Source organism: Myotis nattereri (genome assembly GCF_964212035.1).
Source record: "Myotis nattereri genome assembly, chromosome: 9".
Lineage (NCBI taxonomy): Eukaryota > Metazoa > Chordata > Mammalia > Chiroptera > Vespertilionidae > Myotis > Myotis nattereri.
In genome coordinates, this window is record NC_138084.1 from 2,350,348 (window position 1) to 2,371,159 (window position 20,812).

Sequence of the window (20,812 nt, forward strand, 5' to 3'; positions counted from 1 at the left end):
TCCCACGTCTCTGAGGTTTCTGACATCGTCACACTCACAGAAGCCGGGTGCAGCATGGTGGCTGTCAGGGGTTAGGGGGAGAGGGGAGTGTGGAGTTGCTATTCAACAGGCATATTTCAGCAATGCACGTTATGCAAGGTGAATAAGTTTAGGGGTCTGTTACGTAACCTTGTGCCTATAGTGAATAATACTCCCATTGTGCACTTAAAATGTTGTTGCGTCCTGGCCAGTGTGTTCAGTGGTTAGAGTGTTGGCCTGCACACTGACGGGCCACAGGTTCAATTCCCAGTCAAGAGTATATACCTGAGCCCTAGCCGGTTTGGCTCAGTGGATAGCGTGTCGGCCTGGGGAGTGAAGGGTCCCAAGTTCGATTCTGGTCAAGGGCATGTGCCTTGGTTGTGGGCACATGCCCAGTAGGGGGTGTGCAGGAAGCAGCTGATCGATGTGTCTCTCTCATCGATGTTTCTAACTCTCTATCCCTTTCCCTTCCATTCTGTAAAAAATAAAAAAAATATTTTTAAAAGAAAGAGTATATACCTGAGCTGCAGGTTCAGCGCCGACCCCGGTCCAGCATGTGCGGGAGGCAACCAACCGACGTTTCTCTCACATCAATGCTTCTCTGACTCTCCCCCTCCCTCCCGCCCTCCCTCCCGTCCACTCTCTCTAAAACTCAATGGAACAAATATCCTCCAGTGAGGATAAAAAAGAATTATGTTACGAGGGCAGATCTCATGCTAAATGTTCTTACTACAATAAAAAGCAATTCATTCATTCATTCATTAATAATAAAAGAATCTTCTCTTCTAGTTGGGGAAAAGGGCCGGGCTGGAAAAGACGGTTGACTATCGATGTGTACGGCATTTCTTTTTGAGGGATCAAAAATGTTCTAAAATTAAATCATAGGATGGCTGTACAGATCCGTGAATATACTAAAACATACTAAACTACATCCCCGAAACGGTGGCATTTATGAGATATCGCATATATGTCAATCAGGCTGTACAAATACTATATATATAAAGGAATGACAGGAAAAACTGTCCCACCTTCTCAGTCTGTGGTGAAGATTCAATGCGTTCATCTATAGAAAAGCTTCAGGACGGTGCCAGCCCCACAATAGCATGAATTGTTGCTAACGTCACACATAGGGCAGAAAAAGACCCAAGTACATATGACAATAGTCATATCCGGGAGGCAGCACGTGGGCAATTGCTCCTCTCATCTTTGTTATTAATTTCTCCAGTGAGAGCTTTTAAGATCAGGAACAGGCTCAGCATTATTCTCCAAAAGACTGCGGTTTCTGCCCAGCCCGGGTGGCTCAGGGGTTGAGCATCGACCTATGAAGGTCATGGTTCGAGTCCCGGTCAGGGCACAGGCCTGGGTTGTGGGCTTGGCACCAGTGGGGGGCGTATGGGAGGCAGCCGACCAGTGATTCTCTCTCATCATTGCTCTTTCTATGCTTCTTCCTTCCTCGCTGAAATCAATAAAAATATGTTTAAAAGACAGACGTTTCCAACTGAGAGAGGACCATGCCTTTGCTGGGTTTGCCTGCTGGAGCAAATGGATTCCAAGGGAAAAACAGACGGCGAAAGGCGGGCCCCTGTGGCCAAGGTGGGTATTACGTGCACAGGCCATGTGGTCTCACCCTGGTGGCACTGCCCGTTGGCTCCGTGTACTTGAATGTCTCTTTGGCAACATGAAACCGTAGTCACATCGCCTCTCCCACCTTTACAGCTGCTAATGCCACTTTGAAAAACAAGATATATTTATCTATCTAAATAGAGACAGATACAGTGAGCTATAAATTATTATGTTAACTATAAATATTTTCCCACGGAATCTATTTGTACTCATAACAGTTGGAGACCACCCCAGTTTCTAACATCAGGGAAATCATCACCAGGAAGGAATCTATTCTTGACTCTTAAAGTGATAAATGTGGCGCCAGCCGGTGTGGATCAGTGGATAGAGCGTCAGATCACAGGTCCTGGAGACGGCGGGTGGGACTCAGGAGGGAGGGGAGGGCTTCAGCTCTGGCCCCTGAAGCCTGGAGAGCTGCCTGGAGGTGGCAGCCTTCTCCGGCCTCTCCCTGCACAGAGCTCTCCCAGCCCAGAACCACAGCCGGTCCCAGGCGCCGCTAACTCAGCTGGTGAGCTGTGGGCTAGTTACACACCCCAGCCCTCCGTTCCCCGTCTGCAGGGTCAGGAGATTGGGCTTGTTCCACACTGAGTGTCAGTGACGACCCAACACCCGTGGCCGGGGCTCTGACCGCCTGGCGCTCCTGCCCGGGGGCCGGGACGGGGGTGGCAGACCAGGTGCCGTGTAACTGCCCCATGAGCGCGAGAGGCCCTGGGCCTGCCCGGTGGACAGCGGCCACGCGACTCGGTGGGCTCGACAGGGTCGTCATAAGGGGAGGCCACCAACTGGGAGGGGCGGGCTCTTCAATAGAAACCCGCGCTGGGCCCGGCCCTGGTGGCCCAGTGGTTGGGCGTCGGCCTCCGGACCAGGAGGTCAGTGCGATTCCTGCTCAGGGCACATGCCCAGGTTGCAGGCAGGAAGCAGCCAATTGATGACTCTCTCGTCACTGACGTTTCTGTCTCCCTCTCCCTCTCCCCCTTCCTCTCTGAAACCAATACAAATATTTATTAAAAATAAAAACAAAACCACGAAACGCAAGCTGGGCTGAGGGGTCTCCTCTCCTAACGGCGTGGATGCCAATCCCAGGGCTCCGGGTCCCGGGCCTGCAGGAAGGCGAGAGCCACGAGACGCTGTTCTAAAGGCTTCCAGCGACCTGCCGACCACCTCCCTGCCCAGCGGGTGGGATGCCCGGCACAGGGCGCCAGCGGCGCAGTGGCACGGGGCCCTGAGCTCCATCCCTGCCCAGGCCTTCTCCGTCCCCCCCCCGCCCCCACCCCGGGCCCGGGGCCCAGCCGGCCCTTCTCTGTCACTCAGGCTGTGAACCCCCCTCCCTTCCCCTCCAAGACCGCGGCTCGCTGCTGGGCGGCTGCCACCCAGGCCTGGGCCTTCCCCTGCAGCAAAGAGGAGGCAGCGTTTTCCCTCAGTTTCCTCATTCCTCCCGCCTCCAGACCCTGACGTGGCTCCCCAACATCGGACACAGCCCCGGGGTGGCGGGTCCAGTGCTCAGGAGTAGCCGGGAAATGGGCGGGTGTGCCTGGCCCTGGAGGCTGTCTCGTCCACTTGGCTTGGGCCCCTCGGGGCATCGATAATGACAGAAACTAACTCCAAAATGACAGTGTTTAAACCTCTTATCATTTCAAACATAAGCACTTTCAGAACAAAGAGCATCCCAAGTGCTCTATCATTTAGCATCAAAAGCGACAACTTTCTTTCTCTCCCCCAGGCTGCCCTGGGCCCGAGGCCGGCTGCCCCTGCACAGCTGCTGGGGGAGGCCCGCTCCCCACTCCCCACGAACTGCCCTGCTGGGCGTCAGCTGCACCCAGCTGTCTCTCACTGCCTCACATCGCGGGGGGCAGGGGCAGGCACCCTCGTGACCTCACCTCAACCCAATCACCTCCAGGGGCCCATCGCCGCATCCCATCCTATTGGGACTGAGGCTCCAGCTTATGCATTTGAGGGCGGACTCAGTTCAATGCGCAGAGCCGTTCTCAGCCCGTGGGTCGCGACCCCTTTGGCGGTCGAACGACCCTTTCCCAGGGGTCGCCTAAGACCATCCTGCATATCAGATATTTACATGACGATTCATCACAGTAGCGACATGACAGTGATGAAGGAGCAACGGAAATAATGTTATGGTTGGGTCACCACATGAGGAGCTGTATTTAAAGGGCCAGAAGGTGGAGAACCGCTGCGCTAGACACCCCCCTTTTGCTGTGATCGTATCAGGCAGAGGTTATCATTTCACAAAACACACTGGTGTCGCCCCAAACGCATGCACACACTTTAATGATAAAGGCGGCAGCGTTTATCAAAGTGCATTTCGTTTTCGAAACGGAGCTACCAGCTGTCAACGCGCGTATACATTTTGGGGGGCACCCTGTATAGACCCCATTGCTATTTCATCCCAAACAAAACTGACGACTTCCATCTCACCTGAGATCTAGTCCAGGCTGGAATCTTTCTGACTCTCTCAAAAAATGCCTTTGAACAGTTTATTTATTCCCATCAGCGTCTAGACCAGCGGTTCTCCACCTTCCTCACGCCGCGACCCTTTAATACAGTTCCTCATATTGCAGTGACCCCCAATTTCGTTGTTACACATTGAACACAATTAAAGCATCGCGATTAATCACAACAACAATATGAAATTATAGATGTGTTTTCCGATGGTCTGAGGCGACCCCTGTGAAAAGGCCGTTCGACTGGCAAAGGGGTCGCGACCCACAGGTTGAGACCCGCTGGTCTAGACAATGGACACATATGTCGCATTTGGTTGTTGGTTCTTAAGATTTATAATAAGTAGCAGCCTCCCCCTCCCCTTTTTATGGCATTTCCTTGTTTGAAAGTGTGTGTGTGGGTGTCATTTGTCCTGAAGAAATGTCTCCAGTGATGCTTTTAAATGATTGCTTCCTTGCGCCTTTATCTCTGTCAGCGATTGCCAACGGGCGCCACAGGAACGTGTGAAATGTGCAACGCCCTCCCCCCCGGCCGCCCCCCCCCCCGGGCAAAAGTGCAGAACCTGACTAAGTATTACCATTCCAGGAGCACTGGCCTGTTCTCCTAGGGGGTCAGATTACAAAACAACAACAGCCAACGCAATAGCCATTGTTGTGAATGAGTCAAAATCATGCCTGTGTTTTTATGTCAGATCAGCACAAATATCTACTCCGGTGCCGCGAGCTGTGGCAATCAGTTTATGCGCCATGAGCGGAGAGAGGCTGACGCGGCGGAGCTGTGCGGTGCCGGAAACGGGCCGTGAGGCCAGGCCTGGGGTGGGCCGGTCTCCTTGGACCGCCTCTCGGTGGAGCCAGACATTCCCACCGCAGCCCTCCAGGGGCACAGCCTCCCTGGCTGCCACCGCACCGCTGCTCGCTGCTCGGGGTGAGGCCCGCACCCCATTCACCACGAACCTCCCTGCGGCTGCCATCCTGGGCTCAGCACCCGCTGATGGGCTGTGCCAGACCCAGGGCTGCCCTGGGGGGGGGCGGGGTGCGGGGCAGGCCTTTCCCAGCACCGCCACTGCCCCCCGCCCCCGCCCGCCTGTAGCTGCTGGCGTTCTTCCATGCGCCCCTCCACCAGCCCCTCCCTGCCTCTCCTGGCTGCTGTGTGTCACGGGGAATGCGTGGCTTCTTAGGGTTCATTTGTCCCAAGCGATGAGAGGCGATGCTCACACTGGCCTACTCCTGGCCAGCGGGAGCCGCTGAGCACTGATGCCCGAGCCCATGTCGCCGTAACCACCTGGTCCCGGGTCCGCGGGCGCATGTGGCCTGGAATCCCCTGCGCCCTCCAGCAGGAACGTGAGGGAGGGCACACTCCCGGCCTCAGGCTACTCCCTGTGACCAGGTGTTTGTCGCTTCCGGCCTTTTCAGAGTCCTGAGCTGGGAAACAGGTATTTTTAGAAAGTAGTGAGCACAGACCTATATTTCCAATTCAGGTTTAAGATTGCGGGGTTTTAGTCCCTTTGTGTTGGATACCGGCATCTCTTCCCCCCGAAAGCCTTGCGCCGTCACAGCATTCGCACAGAGACTTCGCCGCGTTCACCCGCAGCACACGGATCCGAGCCTCAGAGGCACTGGAGCTGCAGCGCCCGCACTGAGGCTGCCGGGCCAGGTTCAGGTTTCTTGTTTGTTTTCTTTGTTTTTTTGTTTGTTTTGTGCCCGGAAAATATCTGGCTGTGAATATAGAGTCTTTAAAGCCCCTCAAGGTCATGCTTTGCTCTGCATGGCGATGGCGCCAGCTCGATACTGTTCTGGGTTGGCTCAACGAGATAGACCACCGACTCAGAATTTAAATTTAAGAGCCTGGATTAAGCTGGCCAGCTGACCACAGCGCCTATCTCCCCCTCTGGGAGCCTCGGAGGCAGAGACCAAGGGTGCAGTATGATCCTTCATAGCAAAACAGTGTTTTAAAAAAAAAATACAAAGCATTTCATTGGCTGTTCCTTAGAAGTTCACAGAAAGTCCACAAGCACAACGGGGAGGTAAACGGAGTCACACCTGGCTGGAGCATATCATAACACATTGCTTTTCTAAGACAATCTAGCAATTTTTCTCTGTCACGGTTCCTGACCCTAATACAATCGGTAACCTTCTCCAGGCCGCAGTCCCCGCCCCTCCCACATTCCGTAACCCTTCCAGGCCGCAGTCCCTCACCCTAGCACCGATACAATCAGGCCCATTTGTTTTCGTGTATTCTCTCTTTTGAGGGTTGTGATTTTTTAAAAATCTCTTAATTGCTTATATATCCAGAGAAGCGATTTCTCCACTCAAATATCCCTGTTTCCCAGCGCAGGAATACAGGTCATCGGCAGACGGTCTGCTCCCAGTTTAGGAACACAGGCCACTGGGATGGAAATGCCCAAAGAAATGCTTCAGACTGCAAACCCCCTGCCCGCCGAGAACCGCCGGCCGCCCTCGTCTCAGATCTCTCCTGGAGGCCCAGGTCCCGCGGAAGGAGGCCTGCCGGGTCCGAGAGGCGCCCACGGTGTGAAATCGCGGGCTCAGCCCGGCCACGCGGCTGAGGTTTGGGCAAAGCCCCTGCAGACACGGTGGCTCTTTTCTCGTCCATCCGCCCTTCCTGGTCTCGGGGGGTGGGGGTGGGTGGGGGGTTTCCGTGTTTATTTGCTTGATCCCGTAGCACATTTACACGGCTGCAAAGTCGAACATAAAACAAGAAGCACCTCACTTCCATCCGTGCCCCTCACCTGGAATTACAGTTGTTATTCGTGTTTGGGTCACGCCTCATGGTTTCTGATGGGAAACATACATGGATGTGGATGTGTCTGGGCGTGTGTGAAAGCATCGCAAACACTGCTCTGCCTCTTTTACTTTTTTTTTAGATCCTCACCTGAGGACATTTTTTCCATTGCTTTTCTAGAGAGTGGAGGGGCGGGGGGGAAGAGAGTGGGGGGGGGGGAGGGAAACATCGACATGAGAGAGACACATCGATTGGTTGCCTCCTGTACGCACCCCAACTGGAACCAGAGGTGGAACCTGCAACTGAGGTACGTGCCCTTGACCGGGAATCGAACCCTCGGCCCTTTGGTGCTCAGGTGGACGCTCTAACCACTGAGAAACACTGGCCAGGACTGTCCCCTCTTAAAAAACGAATCAATACCCTAGAGATTCGGCCCCTTCATTCGTCTTTCCATCTGCGTTACACCCAGTTGGGTCACATCCCCTCCATGGGGGTCAAATCCACCAAACTGACTTTTAATGTGCCACGGGGCGGGCAGGACAGAGCCCCCACCACCTGCCAGCTCAGCCCGGGGCGAGGCCAGCCTGCGTGCTGGGGACAGACCTGGGCGGTTCTCACGCGGCCCCGGGGCCTGGGAGGAAGCAGACACGCCCTTCTCCTGGCCCGGCTGGAAGGTGGCCGGTGCTGGGCAGCCTGTGCCTCAGGCGGAGCTGAGCTCTGGGCCGGCCTGCGCCTTCCCGGACGGTGAGACCCTTTCAAAGGGGTTACTCCTTCGTGCTCTGGTTTGGCAGACAAGCTCGCTCCAAGGCCGGGGCCTGCCGGGGGCTCCCTCGGGGCTCGCGAGGGGCAGCTACTCCGTCCGTCGGGGTGTCGGACGCGGGGGGTGTTCTCTCACCCGCGGAGGGAAGGTTGACATGGTCGGGGGTTTCCGCCTCTTAGCCACTCGGCCATGAATGGAACACCCCCCGCCCCTGCACGCCCACCTCTGGGCCAGAAAGAAAAGCTGCATCCAGCCCCCAGCTGCTGGATTTTGGGGGGGGGGGGATTTTTTTTAATTAGTTGCTAACATTTAAAAATCAAGGGAGTCCACATCAATGTGCAGACTTCAGACTCCCCTTGAAAGCTTGGCCGACCGGCCCGCATCCTACACCGTCCGAGCCGAGCGGGGGCTGCCCTTGGGGACGGGGATGTGCTGCCCGAGCCCACGCAGCCGCCCAGCGCTCCGCTCCGTCCCCTGTTCTCTGGGCCTTGAGCTCAGGGGCCCCGGCCTGGCCTGCACGTTGCCATCACCTAAAGCCACTCCTACGCCAATGGGCTCCCCGCCGTCTTCCCTCTGCCGGGGGACCCCCATTCCTCCCAGCACGCTCCTCCCCGATGCACAGCTCACGGGGTGGCTACGAGGAGGACATGAGACCAAGGATGCCAAGCGTGGTCGCCAGCACTTACTTTATGACATGATGAGCGAGCTTTCCCTCCAGGCCAGCACGCATCTCCCCACGCTCGCTGAGGTCACGTGCTTTGGGCTGGTCCCCCAGCCATGCCCCAAGGAGGAGATGACGATAGAGATCTCTGTATTCCGGATTTTTCTAAGTCCTTCCCCTCTCCCCCCAATCCGGAAGCTGATGGGAATAAAGATCTTATCGGGAGGTTAGTTTTTTATCGGGGCCATCAGCAGCCCTCCCAGGGGATCGGGCGCAGGTCAGAGCGTATATATGGGCAGTGCTGGCCCCTCGCCGCACCCTCCACACCGAGCCTTCCGGAGGACGTGACGCGGGGAGAACGCGCGATGAGGTGGATCGGGTTCCTCAGCCTGGTGGCCCTGTCCGAGTGCCTGGTGACGTGAGTATGGGGACACCTGTCCCGGCCTCGCTCTCACTGTCCCCTGATCCTTCCACCGCCCAGGGGGGGAGAAGGGAATGCAATCATTCCCTGTCGTCACGTCCGCATCTCCAATTAGTTTTAATTTTAATTTTAATTTTTATGAATCCTCACCTGAGGATATTTTCCCATCGATTTTTAAGGAGAGGGAAAGAGAGAGGGAAAGACAGGGAGAAACATCGATGTGAGAGAAAAACATCGATGGGTTGCCTCCTGCACGAGCCCCCACCAGGGCCTGGGCCGGGGAGGAGCCTGCAACCGAGGTATGTGCCCTTGACCAGAATGGAACCCGGGGCCCTTCGGTCCGCAGGCGGACGCTCTGTCCACTGAGCCACACCGGCCAGGGCCAGGTCTCCATGTACTGATGAGTAGCTTGCCACGTGCACTGTGGGGCCAGGGGTCCTGGGGCAGGTCTGGGGGTTCCACAGCGCCAGGCTGCCCCTGTGCGGATGGTGCCCCCAGGATTGCTCAGGGCACCCCCTGGGCGGCTGTGAGGCTGGTCTGGTCGGGGGACAGCATTTCCCTCCCGTTTGCTGCTCGGTCTCCTCCCCGCTCTCCCTTGTCTCCGTGGGCCCGTGTCTCCACCTCTGTGTCTCTCTCCTGTCTCTCCGTCTCTTCCCATGTCTCTGTAGGTGCAGAACGCCGTGGGTTTTCCCCTCTGTTTGGGTTCTTGCCTGCTCCTCTGCCCTCTGGATTTCCCTAATGTCTTCCCCATCTCCCGCTTCCTGCCCGCCTCCCGCCTCCCCTCTGCTTGACCCTGGAGAAGGGCCGGGAGGGACCCTCCGGGGCCCAGTTTTGCGTTAAGGAGCAGGTGGCCACAGCCAGGTCATGCGCTCCCTGCCTTTCAGGTTCCTCCAGTAAGAGGAGGGGTCCTGCTCCGCTCCCGCCAGGGCATCCTGGAGAGGGAGCCGGTGAGATGACAATGCGACAGCACGGGCTCCGGGTCCAGGTCCCTCCGTCAGGGGCCTTCGGTCCATCCTCACCCTCAAAGCCCCAAACCCGCCAAGGGAGGCCTGCTATCACCCCACTTCTTTACGATGGGGAAATGGAGGCTCCGCATGGGCCTGTGGCCTCCCTGAGGCTGCAACCCGCCCTGTGCTCAGACCTGGGCCCATGGTCCGGCCTTTCCCTGCGGTGGTTGGGCGCCCGCCCTCAGCAGATGGCCGGTGAAATCCTCCGGAAAGACGGTGCGGCTCCACCGCCAGGCGCGGCGGCCACGTGGAACGGCGGGTGGGGAGCTGCCGTCTTACTTCTTGTCTTTTCCCGCTGGAAGCATCCCTCTGACGAAGATCAAGTCCATGCGGGAGAGCCTGCGGGAGAGGGACCTGCTGAGAGATCACCTCCGGCAGTACGCCCACAGCCAGGCCGCCAAGCTCCGGCGCCAGCCGCGCGTCACCGTCCAGCCCTTGAGGAACTACCTGGACGTGAGTGTGGGGGCGCAGGCACAGCCTTCCCTAGTGCTGGCCGAGCTCTGGGGTCCACCCGGGGTGGCAGCCAGGAGGTGGGGGGCGGGGCTCCCGCAGGCAGCAAAGGGGAGAAGGCACTCGCACCCTCAGCTCTTGGTTTGTGGTGTCTGGTCCAGCAATGACCAGGCGGCAGGCAGACTCCATCTCGGTGCCCAGGATCCGGCGCTGGGCACCCGAGAACCAGGTGCTGGTTGGACAGATTCTGCTCCTTCTGAACAAAACCGCTGCCTTAACGGGGACTCCAGTTGGACGCCCCAGGCAAGGGCGCTCAGCCTCCACAGCCCCGAGAAGGACCCCAGCAGAGTGCCTGAGCCCCTCCAGCGTGGGAGGCTATTAACACCAACAGTGTGGTTACAGCTGTGGATCACAGGGCGTCTGGCCTGTTCTGCAAGAGGATAAACGCCAGTTAAAGGGCCGCCTGTGTGATAGTGACACAGCCGGCGCTGAGTTGGGAGTCAGGGGCCTGGGTGACCTAGGAGGGCTTCCCGGAGGAGGGAGCACTCCAGCGGGCCGTGAAGGCTGTGGATTCACAGAGCTGCAGGGGAAAGTGGAAAACTTTTCCAATGAAGGCACCGCCTGAGCCGCGGCCATGGAGGTGGGGTGGTGGGAAAGCGATTCCAGCAGACCCGGGACGCCCTGGTCAAGGCCGGCACCTGAGGACCAGGCGTGACCCGTGCACAAGGCCTGGCCTAAGCCCCTGCCCCCGCCGTCAGATGTACTACGTTGGCACCATCAGCATTGGAACGCCCCCTCAGAAGTTCAAGGTCGTCTTTGACACGGGCTCAGCGGACTTGTGGGTGCCCTCCATCTTCTGCTCCAGTCCCGCCTGTGGTGAGCGCCTGGGCCCTGTTGCGGCTCCCGCCCCCGCCCCCACCCCTGCCCCAGGCCCTGACAGCTGACTGACCCCTGCACTCCGTCTGCAGTGACACACAAAACCTTCAAACCTCTACGGTCGTCCACCTTCCAGGACGCGGACCGGCCCATCCGGCTGCAGTACGGGTCCGGCAGCATGACCGGGCTGCTCGGCTACGACGACGTGCGGGTGAGGGGGAGAGGGGCCTGGCAGCCTCTGCCCACTGCTTACGGGGCCACATGCAGGGTCAGCCAGATGCACCCGTCTCCTCAAGTCCCCCAGCGGCTGGCCGTCTGCCTCGGGGAGACAGTGCCCGGCTGAGAGCACCCCGAGTGGCCAACCAAGCGAGCGGGTCATGGCACGGGAGGCGGGCATTTGCAGCTCTTGCCCGGTGGTGAGCTGAAGGCTGATTTTGCTGGGAGCAGGGAGAGTTGAGGGCAAACCCATTTTTATTTATTTTTTAAAAATATATATTTTTATTAATTTCAGAGAGGAAGGGAGAGGGAGAGAGAGGTAGAAACATCAATGAGGAGAGAGCATGATGGATCGACTGCCTCCTGCACACCCCCCATGGATCGAGCCCACAACCCGGGCATGTGCCCTTGACCGGAATTGAACCCGGGACCCTTCAGTCCACAGGCCGACGCTCTAGTCACTGAGCAAAGCGGCCTGGGCTCCACGCAGTCTTTTCACAAGAACTCGGTGGCCCTGTGTACACCTGGGGTGCAGAATCCACAGTGAATTGCAGGGAATTCACTCGGTTTCTGCCACCAGGTCCCGGAAACACCAAACACAAGACGACCCCGCTCTCTGCTCATGGGGCCTGCAGGGGAACCGCCTGGCCCACTCTGCCCCCGGCGCCCCAGCCGTACAGAGGGATGAGGGTGTTTCACCACCTGGGGTGGTGCTAGCAGGAGGGCGGGTGTCGGGGGGACTCCTCGGCAAAGCACAGTGGGTGCTGCTCGGGCACCTCCAGGCGCAGCCACACCTCAGCTGATCCCTGGGGTGCTGGTGGCATCGCCCCACCCACCTCCCCCCAGCCCAGCCCCAGCTCCGCTTCCAAACCTTCCCATGAGGCCACCTTCTCTCCCCCAGATCAGGAACCTTGTCTGCAAATCCCAGGCATTCGGCCTGAGCACGACGGAGTCCGGCATTGCCTTGGAGTTCGCCGCCTTCGACGGCATCCTGGGCCTGGCCTACCCCACCCTCGCCCTCAATGACACCACCCCGGTCTTCGACAGCCTGTGGAAGCAAGGCCTCCTGCCTGAGAACCTCTTCGCCTTCTACCTGAGCAGGTCAGCCTCCTCCCACCTGAGCAGGTCAGCCTGGCTGGGCAGGCCCTTTGCCCAGAAGCCTTCCGTCGCCTGAGAAATGGTAGACGACCAGCCCTCCCCTCTTTCCTGATAGGGCAGCCTAGTCGAGGGGTCAGCAACTAGTGGCCCTCGGCCACCTGTGGCCCGCCACCTGCTTTTATAAATAAAGTTTTATTGGAACACAGCCCTGCTCCTTCAGTCACATCCTGTCTGCAGCTGCTTCTGTGCTACAATGGTAGCATGAGCACTTGCGATAGAGATCGCGTAGCCAGCGAAACCTAACATGTTGACAATCTAGGATTTTTTTTTTTTATGTTGTTAATCCTCACCCGGGGACTTTTTTCCCATTGATTTTTAGCGAGAGTGGAAGGGAGGAGGAAAGACACAGAGAGAGAAACATCGATGCGAGAGAGACACATCAATTGATTGCCTCTTATGTGCGCCACAACCAGGGCCAGGGATCAAATCCAGGACCCTTCCGTCCGCAGGCCGATGCTCTATTCACTGAGCCAAACCAGCTAGGGCATAATCTCGCATTGTCTAAAGTTTGCCGACCCCTGTATTTCTAGTCCCTCCTCTGATGGATGGGGAAACTGAGGCTGAGAGAGGAGCTGTGCACAAAATGGCCCAGCCAAACACTGGCAGTGGCAGGACTCGAGCCCGGCCACGGTGCTGTACCCTCCGCCGGGTGGTCCGGCCATCAGCAGGTCTCCAGTCACCGGGCCGGCAGTGGAAACGCCCAGCTCCCTGGCTGGCTGCGGGTCTGGAGGGGGTGGAGGGAGCAGCACAGGCTGGAGGGGGACCCGGCGGGCAGACCGTGTGTAGGATGCAGAGTGCAGGTGCGGCTGTGGGCTCTGCGGGGGCCTGAGCTCCAGGCTCTGCAGCATGAGCTGAGCCTCTGGGGTGCTTGTACCAAATCAAGGAGGTGAGCCATTTAACACATATTCACTGAGCACTTACTACGTGCTGGGTACTGCTCTGTACACCTGATGGAGACAGGTGAGAGGGAGAAAAGGCAGACAAGAACCAAGTAAATAAACAAAAGGAAAAGATAACATGCCAGGCAGTGATTGGTTCCGGGAAAGCGGGGAAACACTTTGATAGGACGACAGAGATGAGAGCTAGGTTTCAGAGGGGCAGTGCAAGGACCTCTCTGAACTGAGGCCGGGCGAGGGGCGAGGGGAAGAGGCCCAGGCTCAACAGAGGACCGGCAAGGGGCAGTGTGGCTGGAGCGCTGGGAGGGAGGGAGGGAGGGAGGGAGGGAGGCATGGAGTCTGAGGGGCAGGCAGGGGCAAGGTCGCCCCAGGGGTTTGGTTTTAGGTGGGAGTGGAGGCCTCTGTAGGGGCCTAGGCAGGGAGAAGACATGATCCCATCTCTGTTTCTGAAAGCTCCCCCAGGCGCTGGCTGGAGAACGGTGGACCAGAGAGGAGGCACGGAGGCCAGGGGCGAGGCTGCTCGGCCTCCTTGGAGAGAGAGCAGGAGCTCAGACTTGGGGTGGGGTGGGGGGGGCGGGAGTGTCCCAGGCCTGTGAGCCAGCCTGGGGGAGCCTGAGCACACGGCCTGGGCCCCTCCGCACAGCAGCCTCCGGCTGTGCCTCAAGCACTCGGCTGCTGGAGGGGACCTGGCCGGCCTCAGAGAGGCGGGGGGCCCAAGCCCAGCCAGAATCTCAAGCTCACAGCTGGGCTGCGCTCCTCAGTAGCCAGGGGACTGACCTTGGGCCGAGCTCGGTGCCCCTGCCCCAGGTCCCTTCTGAACAGTGGGCGTCACGGCAGTGCCTGCTCCGCGGGGCCCTGTGCAGTGTGGCTAAGTGGCCGCTGGCCAGTGCCAGCCTCGGTCACTGAGCTGGAGAAGCGCCACCCACCGTCCTCCCCTCACAAGAGCCCCCTCTCCCCCCGCCCCCCTCTCTCCCAGCAACAAGGAGAAGGGCAGCGTGGTGATGTTCGGCGGCGTGGATCACTCCTATTACCGTGGTGAGCTCCAGTGGGTGCCGGTGAGCAAGCAGGGCTTCTGGCAGGTCGCTGTGGACAGGTAAGCACGCCCCCCCCACCCCCCGCTGAGGGCCACGCCAGTGGCAGCCGCACCTGCAGGCACAGGGCACACGCACACACTCGGACAGACACAGGCACGCACCCCACCACGGGTTCATAACCGCCCTGACCAGGGTCCTGACCAGAGAGCCGGGATTGGGCCTGTGTCTCAGACACCAGGAGCGGGGACAGGCCCAGGCCGAGCCGTCAGGGTGTGGCCGGGGCAGCAAGGGAGGGCCGCACCCCCCAGGTCGGAGCAGCCACAGCGAGAAGGGGTCAAGGAGAATTCCACCGTCTGAATAGGGACATCCAGGTCGCCGGGCTGAGGGGTTCCCAGCACACAGGGCGCCAGCGTGAAAACAGGGGAGCCCTGGGCACACAGGAGGGTGCCCCGCCTAGGGAGACGCTCCCTGGCCCTGGAGACATGTGGGTGCCATCCTAGGGCCTGAAAGCAAATCCCACAAAGGGACCCCCACCCACCCAGTCTGGGTGCCCAGGGCCAGGGGATGGGACCGAGAGCATCAGGAAGCGGGGACCAGGGAGGCTGAGGCCAGGCGCGATCACTGAGGGGGCCACATGATTCTGTCACACGGAGGCCTAAACAGTGCTCTGGAGCCCACGTCCCGCGCCCTGGGCCGGCTCAGGCGTCCCCCGTCCAGGGGCCTGGGGGGGTGGGGGGCGGCGCGAGGCAGGGGGGGAACAACACACTCCCTGCCTCCTCTCCAAGCTTCTGCTCCCCGGGAACCTCTGCTGGGGTCCAACCCCAGCAGGTCCAGGGGTCCCCAAAGGTGTGGACGGAGTCGGCGAAGAAGGAATGACACAGAGACAGCGTTCCGTTGATCAGCAGCCTAGCCAGGATCTCTAGCCAAGTTCTGGTCAGGATCTCCAGCCAGGTTCTGTGTCCATGTTCTCTTGCTAGGTTCTCCAGCCAGGTTCTCCAGGTTCTCCAGCCAAGGTTCTCCAGCCAAGGTTCTGTCACCAGGTTCTCCAGCCAGGTTCTCCAGGTTCTCCAGCCAGGTTCTGTAGCCATGTTCCCTCGCTAGGTTCTCCAGCCAGGTTCTGTCCAGGTTCTCCAGCCAGGTTCAGTCACCAGGTTCTAGTCAGGTTCTCTTGCCATGTTCTATCCAGGTTCTGTAGCCAGGTTCTGTCTCTAGGTTCTTCAGCCATGTTCTGTCTCTAGGTTCTGTCTCTAGGTTCTGTCTCTAGGTTCTGTGTCTAGGTTCTGTCTCTAGTTTCTGTCCAGGATCTTTTGCCATGTTCTCTCCAGCGAAGTTCTTCTGTCTCTAGGTTCTGTGTCTAGGTTCTGTGTCTAGGTTCTGTGTCTGGGTTCTGTGTCTAGGTTCTGTGTCTTGTTGTCTTGTTACATCTGTATTTATACCAGTTGATTCCAATCCTATCAATCTCTATTCCAAAGGTTAGGGTGTTTCTTATCTCCATTCCAGGGAGTAAAGATTATGTAGCTTGAGCATGATTGTTCGTAGTTAAAGTGATTAATTACCCGCCTGGCACTTAGTTAAGGGGCTTTATTCCCTCCCTAACTTCAGGGGAAAATCCCTACCTGGGGAAACAACCTTTCTCAGAGAGGTGACCTTGGTTAAAACACATAGTGCCAAGAAGGTGAGCAAACATATTAAGAACAGTATGCCATATATGCCAGGTCCCTTGAAACAGCAAGGATGGGCCGGCTCCTGGCAAACCTCCATCTTTACCGTGTGGCTTTCATCACTGGCCGGACAGCAGGTCCGTGTCTCCAGTTGACCCTCATTCCTTCACGTGCCCTGCCATTCCCTCGGCAAACACAGTGGAGCATGCGCTGTGCGCTGGGCACGGGCACTGGAGGGGGCACGCAGGGCACAGCTTGCTCTCCCGACGAGCAGGGCAGACACGCGTGAGGGACAGTGTCGCAGCCATCGGGAGTCCCCAGCCCGTGCGCGCTGGACACCAGGAGAGTTTGCCGGTCCAGTCTGGGGAGGAGAGGGGCCTGATCTCATCTCGGGGGACACTTCCCTGGAAAAGTAGCAACTGATCTGGACCCTGGAGGACAGGAGGAATCAGCCAGACAAAGGGGACGGGGTGGGTCCAGGAAGGGTGATGGCACGTGCCAAGGCCCTGAGGCACCGAGAGCACAATGCATTCAAGACCTGCGAGGAAGTCCGTCCAGGAAGGTCGGTGTGGCCGACACAGGGAGACAGGACGGCAGGAGCTGCAGGCTGTTCTGCAGGCAGCTGGGAGGGCCGCGGGGGGAGAGGCCACAGGTGACCCTGGTGCCTGCTCTGTCCCTCAGCATCTCTATGAACGGGACGGTCGTGGCCTGTCCCGGCGGCTGCCAGGCCATCGTGGATACCGGGGCCTCGCTGCTGATTGGCCCACTCGACCCTGTCCTCAACATTCTAAAGAACATCAACGCCCATAACACCAGCACCGCCGAGGTGAGGGGTCATGCCCCGGGGTCACCCTGGGCTCCCCACACACAGAAGGACCCGCAGGGCCAACACCCCCTCCCTCTCTCTCACACAGTACGTCGTCAGCTGTGATGACGTCCAGAGCCTGCCTGACATCGTCTTCACCATAAACAACGTCACATACCCAGTGCCAGCCAGCGCCTACATCCGGAGGGTGAGGGGCTGCCCTGGGGGCTGGTTCTCAGATCTGGGGCTGGAGGGACCTGTGTGGCCGTGGCTAAGAGAGGCCCCCTGGAGGCAGACCGTGCCATTGCAGGTGCTGCCCAGCAGCCCTGGCTGGGAGGGCGCCTCCCACAGCACAAGCCTCTTTTTTTAGAAAAATATCTTTTATTGATTTTTTACAGAGAGGAAGGGAGAGGGATAGAGAGTTGGAAACATCAATGAGAGAGAAACATCGATCAGCTGCCTCCTGCACACCCCCTACCAGGGATGTGCCTGCAACCAAGGTGCATGCCCGCGACCGGAATCGAACCTGGGACCCCTCAGTCCGCAGGCTGACGCTCTACCCACTGAGCCAAGCCGGTCAGGGCAGCACAAGCCTCTTGATAGCAGAGTATCTGGGGCATCCATCAGCCACGGAAAAATGCAGAGCGGTCGCCCGTGCCGGCTCAGTGCCGGTGCCGGGTCCAGGAGGGGGCGCTAATGGCCTCGCCCTCAGGCAGCGTCAGGTCAACCAGGGCGCTCTGACCGCTGGGCTGGAACGTAGGCGGTAACCCCGGAGATAGGCAAAGAGGAGGGACCCTAGGGCTGGCTGGGGACAGCCCCAGTGGCCCCCCGTAATCATGGGCTGTATTCCCTTCCCATCTCGAAGTGTCCTGATTTGGGTGATAAATCATAAGGTCACCCTAGTCCTGGGGTGCAAATGCCCCCTGCTAGGCCCCAATTCCCTGGCTGTGAAATGGGGTACCCAGCTCCCCCTTTGCAGGGCAGTTAGACGCTGACATGAATAAAGCTGCCCAGTGACCGGGCAGTGACCGGGCAGCGCCTGGCATGTAGTGGAGGCTCGAGCAGCGTCGGACCCCACGGCTGTGCCGAGAGGGCGTGGGGCAGCCACGGAGAGAGCAACTGGAAGCCTCTACGCCCTGAACCAGGGAGGCACCCGGGAGCGGAGCTCCTCATAGGCCCGTGTGCTGAGGCTGACGACAAAGGGAGCTCAGGCAGCTCCCCACCAGCCGGCAGTGCCAAGGAGGGGCATGGGCCCGGGAGCGCTGCCCAGGCACTCGGCTGGGTCTTCGAGGACGAGGGGGATGGCGGGGAGCAGGCGGGGATCTTTCAGAGCCAACAGCGGAGCATCCATCGGGGTGGCGGGTGGCGAGGGCTCGGCTGAGGGCTGCACGTCCTTCCCCTCCAGGAGGAGACCGACATCTGCTTCAGCAACTTGGACAGGAGCACCTCAGGCAGCTCCCGCCCCTGGGTCCTGGGGGATGTGTTCCTGCGACTCTATTTCACCGTCTTCGATCGCGCCAACAACAGGATCGGCTTGGCCCCTGCAGTGGCGTAGACCTGGGCGCTGCTCCAGGAGGCCGCCGGGCCCGCCCCAGGACTCGCACACACTCCCTGCGTCCCCGCCCAGGGGACCCGGCTACAGCTGTGCCTGGGGCTTTGCCGAGCCCTATTTTCAATGGATTGAGCCTCCTCCCGGGCACTCAGAGGTCACTGGTTTGATTCCTGGTCAGGGCACATGCCCCGGGGGTTGCAGGCTCGGTCCCCAGGAGGGGGCATGCAATAAGCAGTCCATTGATGTCTCACTCTCATCGATGTTTCTCTCTCTCCCTCTAAAAAGTCATAAAAACATTGATTTTTTAAAACATATTGATTTTTAATAAACAGTCTCATTTCAATGGCGCTAAGACGAGTGGTGCCTCTGCCTGGGCCTGGGAAGTGCGTCAGTCAGGCAGGGTTCTGGGATCCAGACCGGACCACCAGGGCGGGAACCACCTCCAGCCGGCTTAGTCGGAAAGGACGCTCCCTGGAAGGATGTTGGGCCCAGGATGTGGAACCACAGCAGGTCCGCGGAGCTCGGGGGCTGCGCCCAAGAAATCAACACCCACCAGCTCCCTCTCCCCCCCACCCCCGGCCTCTGTCCCTTCCGTCGTCTCTGATGCTCTTCTCCTGCCAGCTTTCTCTCGGCAGCCTCCTCCAGGTGAAGGGCCCTGCCACCCCTGCCCCAGCCCTTGACATCCTTAAGGCTTGGAAATGAGCAGAGCATCAGGGAGGGGTCTGATTGGTCCACCTCACGTCAAGTGTCCAGCCCTGGACCAATCATGTGGCCAGGGCATGGGGCACTGTGATGGGCTCCACTTGGCCACCCAGCCCCCGCGCTGTGGATGGTGATTGACAGTTTCCTCCAGAACCGCCGGCTGCAGCTGGGTAGAGGCGGCCCCAGAAGGGAGAGATGCTGTAGGACCCAGCAGTCGCCAACCTTTCGGACCTCACGGACCAGCTGCGCTCCGCGGACCACCGGCTGGCGACCCCTGCTGTAGGTGATAGAAGAATTTGTGACTGCCCCACCGCCTCCGCCACCCCTCACAGTCGTGTTTGCGAAGATTGGATGCTGAGAGATCATCTAACATGACATTAGGAGAAAAGGGCAGAATCCGAAACAGGGGGGGTTACAGGTTTGCGAAGCCCCTGGAAGACAGGGCAGCGCAGGGCAGGCCAGCACAGCCCGGGGCTCTCGGTCGGGGTTCAGGTCCCAGCTCTGATGTGTACGTACCAGGCACACAGTAGGGCCTCAAAAAATACAGGCCTGTGACCAGTCCTGTGACCTTAGGTCAGCTCATCTCAGACATCTGTTTTCTATTCTGTAATTCTGAGACAAGATCAGCTCCTCCCTCATTAATCACCAGGAAAACGCAAATGAAAACGACCATGAGCTCTCCCTTCACGCCTGGGAGGGTGGCCACTGGCAAAACACACCCATCAACCCAGCTGGTGGGACCCGGAACCCGTGCCCTGTTTTGTGAGTTTCCCGTGGTGCGGCCTCGGTAGGAAACAATATGGCGGCTCCTCAGAAAGTGAACAATAGAATTTTTATAAGACCCAGCAACCCCACTTCTGGATTTTCATCCCAAAGAATTGAAATCAGGGTCTCGGAGAGATAGCCGCCCCGCGTACCCATCACAGCGTCAGTCACAATAGCGAGATGTGGAGGCCAGCAAGCGTCCACCGACCGATGAACGATGGAGAAGCCGTGGTACCGACACGCAGTGGGATATTACTCAGTCACAACGAGAAGAAACCCTGCCTTTTGCAGCAGGCTGAAACCTGAGGGCTTACGTGAAGTGAAATAAGCCAGTCCCCGCGGGATGGGGACTATATGGTACCACGTCTCTGAGGTTTCTGACATCGTCACACTCACAGAAGCCGGGTGGGGCATGGTGGCTGTCAGGGGTTAGGGGGAGAGGGGAGTGCGGAGTTGCTATTCAACAGGCATATTTCAGCAATGCACGTTATGCAAGGTGAATAAGTTTAGGGGTCTGTTACGTAACCTTGTGCCTATAGTGAATAATACTCCCATTGTGCACTTAAAATGTTGTTGCATCCTGGCCAGTGTCGTTCAGTGGTTAGAGTGTTGGCCTGCACACTGACGGGCCACAGGTTCAATTCCCAGTCAAGAGTATATACCTGAGCCCTAGCCGGTTTGGCTCAGTGGATAGAGTGTCGGCCTGGGGAGTGAAGGGTCCCAAGTTCAATTCTGGTCAAGGGCATGTGCCTTGGTTGTGGGCACATGCCCAGTAGGGGGTGTGCAGGAAGCAGCTGATCGATGTGTCTCTCTCATCAATGTTTCTAACTCTCTATCCCTTTCCCTTCCATTCTGTAAAAAATAAAAAAAAATATTTTTAAAAGAAAGAGTATATACCTGAGCTGCAGGTTCAGCGCCGACCCCGGTCCAGCATGTGCGGGAGGCAACCAACCGACGTTTCTCTCACATCAATGCTTCTCTGACTCTCCCCCTCCCTCCCGCCCTCCCTCCCGT

The 20,812-nt window shown here is 58.5% G+C and overlaps 1 protein-coding gene across 1 annotated transcript; it reads left to right on the forward strand.

Annotated features, from left to right (window-relative positions):
* Positions 1-8,620: 8,620 nt before the first annotated feature.
* LOC308525615 (pepsin F-like) lies at positions 8,621-18,334 on the forward strand (the record flags this gene model as incomplete). The annotated part of the gene is made up of 9 exons (XM_081100377.1): positions 8,621-8,673; positions 9,986-10,136; positions 10,892-11,009; positions 11,102-11,220; positions 12,127-12,326; positions 14,256-14,372; positions 16,656-16,800; positions 16,889-16,987; positions 18,185-18,334. 9 exons carry the CDS (start codon positions 8,621-8,623, stop codon positions 18,332-18,334), a joined length of 1,152 nt encoding a protein of 383 aa, XP_080956503.1.
* Between the last annotated feature and the right edge of the window lie 2,478 nt (positions 18,335-20,812).